This window comes from Dendrobium catenatum, unplaced genomic scaffold (genome assembly GCF_001605985.2).
Source record: "Dendrobium catenatum unplaced genomic scaffold, ASM160598v2 fragScaff_scaffold_260, whole genome shotgun sequence".
Taxonomy (NCBI): Eukaryota; Viridiplantae; Streptophyta; class Magnoliopsida; order Asparagales; family Orchidaceae; genus Dendrobium; species Dendrobium catenatum.
Genome location: NW_021318722.1, coordinates 128,522 through 131,754, shown reverse-complemented (window position 1 = coordinate 131,754; position 3,233 = coordinate 128,522). Strand labels below are relative to the sequence as shown.

General features: G+C 35.8%; 1 protein-coding gene across 1 annotated transcript; it reads left to right on the top strand.

The window, feature by feature from the left end:
• The first annotated feature begins 333 nt into the window (after positions 1-333).
• LOC110105694 lies at positions 334-843 on the top strand. Its single transcript, XM_020835294.1, has one exon. The coding sequence runs from the start codon at positions 334-336 to the stop codon at positions 841-843; it is 510 nt and encodes a 169-aa protein (XP_020690953.1).
• The last annotated feature ends 2,390 nt before the right edge of the window (positions 844-3,233 follow it).

Below are 3,233 nucleotides of genomic sequence, written 5' to 3'. Positions count from 1 at the left end.
CCATGGATTTTGTGGTTGGATTGCCTAGATCTAGAACTGGTCATGATGCTATATGGGTGATAATTGATAGGTTGACCAAATCGACACACTTTTTACCTATCAAGCAATCTGATGCTGTTGAGAAGTTGGCAAGTGTTTATGTTAATGAGATTGTTAGACTTCATGGTGTACCAAGATCGATAGTATCAGATAGAGATGAGAGATTTACCTCTAGGTTGTGGAGGAAGGTTCAGGAGGCAATGGGCACCAGACTCACTTTCAGTACAGCCTTTCACCCTCAAACAGATGGTCAGTCAGAGAGCTTATAACAACAGTTTCCAATCAAGTATAGGTATGGCACCTTATGAAGCTTTGTATGGAAGGAACTGTCGAACTCCTTTATGTTGGGCTAAGACAGGAGAAAGAAAGATCATTGCAGCTGATTTAGTAGATGATGCTACTAAAAAGATAAGTCTGATTCGTGATAGATTGAAGGCTGTGCAAGATAGACATAAGAAGTACTATGATGCCAAGCATAGATCTGTTGAGTTTGATGTTGGAGAGTTTGTATTCCTCAAGGTGAGCCCTATGAAGGGTGTAAAGAGATTTGGCAAAGTTGGGAAATTGAGTCCAAGTTATGTTAGCCCATTTGAAATATCAGAGAGAGTTGGAAGTGTGGCCTACAGATTGATTTTGCCATCTCATATGAGTGGAGTACATAATATATTCCACATCTCTTCTTTGAGGAAATACATTGCAGATGAAGCTCAGAAGATCAATACTGAATCAATATATATACAACTAGATCTGACTTTTGTAGATGAGCCTGAGAAGATCATAGATTATGATGTTAAGCAGCTTTGAAGCAGAGAGATTCCTTATGTTAAGATTCTTCGGAAACATGGATCTGAGAGAGATGCTACATGGGAGAAGAAATCAGAGATAAGGGAAAGCTACCCACACCTATTTGATTAAGGTATGATTCATTTATGCTTGTCTTAAATTTCGAAGACGAAATTTTTATAAGGGAGGGAGAATTGTAAAACCCACCAAATGCTGTTTTAGACCTCGCACGCTTTTCAAAGAGCCGCGACGAGTTTTAAGTGAAAAATTCGAGGTTGTCGGAATTCGACGGGAATTTTTTTATAAAATTCTACGCAAAATTCTAAGAAATTTGATATATAAACTTGTATTTGATTTTGCTTAATTTAAGAATTAAAATTCACATAAGTTTGATAATGCCCATAATGCCCTTGAGGAGTTTTAAATCACAAATGGTTTAAGTGAGGGTAGTTTGGACTTTAGGCTATTAGAATGAGGCTTCCACTCTAAATAGGGGACCGAAATATTTCGGTCCCACATCCTTGCTTGCGACAAAACCGAGCACGAGAGGAAAGGGGCGCGGGTAGGAGGTGGAGCCGGAGCTTTTAGGGGCGGTTTCCGGCGGCGTTTCGCGAGGGAGATTGAAGGGAACTCGTGTAGAAGAATAAGGTAAGTGGTTTGCTAGTGTTTCGTTTCCTTTTCTTTGAGTTTTCTCTAAAGAATGAAATTAGGGTTTGGTGGAAATGAGAGATTTCTTAGAGAAAAGCTTAGGGGAGGGTTAAGGGATTTTTTTTAAACTTAAGAATGAAATGCTTTCACTAAAATTGTGGATTTCAAAAATTATGGTTTCCTCATTATTTTCTTTTCTTTCAAATTAGTTTTGTAGGATAGTTTTTAAATGATATTAGGAGGTCCATAATAGAAAAATAATGCATTTTCGTGAAGAAATTTTAGGTATGGAAATTAGGGTTTTTCCCTAATCGTAGAATTTTTTAGCTTGAAGGTTTCCTTTAGGTTTGAGAAGACTTTTAGAAGCAAACTTAGGACTCTTACATCAAAAAAACCAATTTTCCTATTTTTGGTATTTAAAAATTCCGAAAATAAAAGTTAATTTTAAATGCTAATTGAGTGTAAGGAATGGTGTGTGTTTCATTTAGGTATTGAACGCGTGGAAAGGAAGAGTTCGTAAGGATAATTGGCGGCGCACATTGTTTTGAGGTAGGTAAATGTGACCTTTTAAATTTAGAAGAAAATTTCAATTCTTTCCCCCATAGCATGTTTTATAACATTATGAAAATGTTTAGCATTCTTCCAATCGTACTGCTTTTATATTTTATTATGCTCTAAATATCATGCACCTGTTCCTATGGTTGCCTAATTATATGAATTCATTTGGAAATGGTTTAGAGACAATCGAGCTTAGACTTAATATTATACATAAGTTCTTACTCATGTGTTATCTTACATTGCAAGTACATCTCTCATGTGATGGTATATAATGCACTTGTTTCTTTCTAAAGTGATGAATTAAGAATGTACTTAGCTCATTTTATTTCCTCATGCTAACATGAAATCATGTAGCACATTAGGAGGCAATTGATCATATGCATGAATGAGAATATTCCTATGAATAATTAAAGAACGAATGTATGTGCATGTTGATGAGGAGATATCTTTGGTAAATGGATGCTCTTCCGAGCATTGGTAAAGGTGGTTCTTATGAACCAAATGGTAAAGGTGGTTCTTATGAACCAAATCGAAAAGGAATGGCCAAACAAATTATACCTGATCAGTACAAAAGATATCTCCGAGACGGGTGATTACAAGATGCATATAAAACATCTTATGATTCATGAAAACAATTCATGTATTATGTAAAGTGATTGGTTGCAAGCTCAACTAAAGAAAGAGGCTTAATGGTTCATCTAGAGGCATGTTACTTAACTTTTATGATTTGTTTAATGTTCCTATACAAAGCATTGACATACATGTTATTTCCCTCGCCTTGTTCTCTAAATTTAATTGAAAAAGCATTTGCCTATTGAGTTATGACTCACCCATATTGTGGGAAATTTTCAGGAGGATCGAATAGAGGATAGATAATGGCATGTCAACCACCGCGTACTTACCGTCATAGGGAGACGACGGGCGACAGGTTCTTTTGAGTTTTGTTATTTTCATGATAGAAGATTATTGTGTAGATCTTTGTGAGAGTTAGATTTATATGGATCCCTTCTTTTGGAAGAACTCTCTTTGTATATATTTCTTTTGAAAGATGAATGAAAAGTGAAAGTTTTAATTGGATTTACTTTAGTGGCTCTTTCATTTTATAGTTGAAAATGTTTGGTTTATGTTAGATCTTTTGATGTTATGCTATGAAGGTTTATTCCATCCTGTCCGACCTCTGTTCCCGCCTAACACTTGCGAGCTAA

Bases quoted from the DNA above. Each gene is read 5' to 3' on its own strand.
- LOC110105694 (XM_020835294.1), top strand. From the start codon at position 334: ATGGCACCTTATGAAGCTTTGTATGGAAGGAACTGTCGAACTCCTTTA.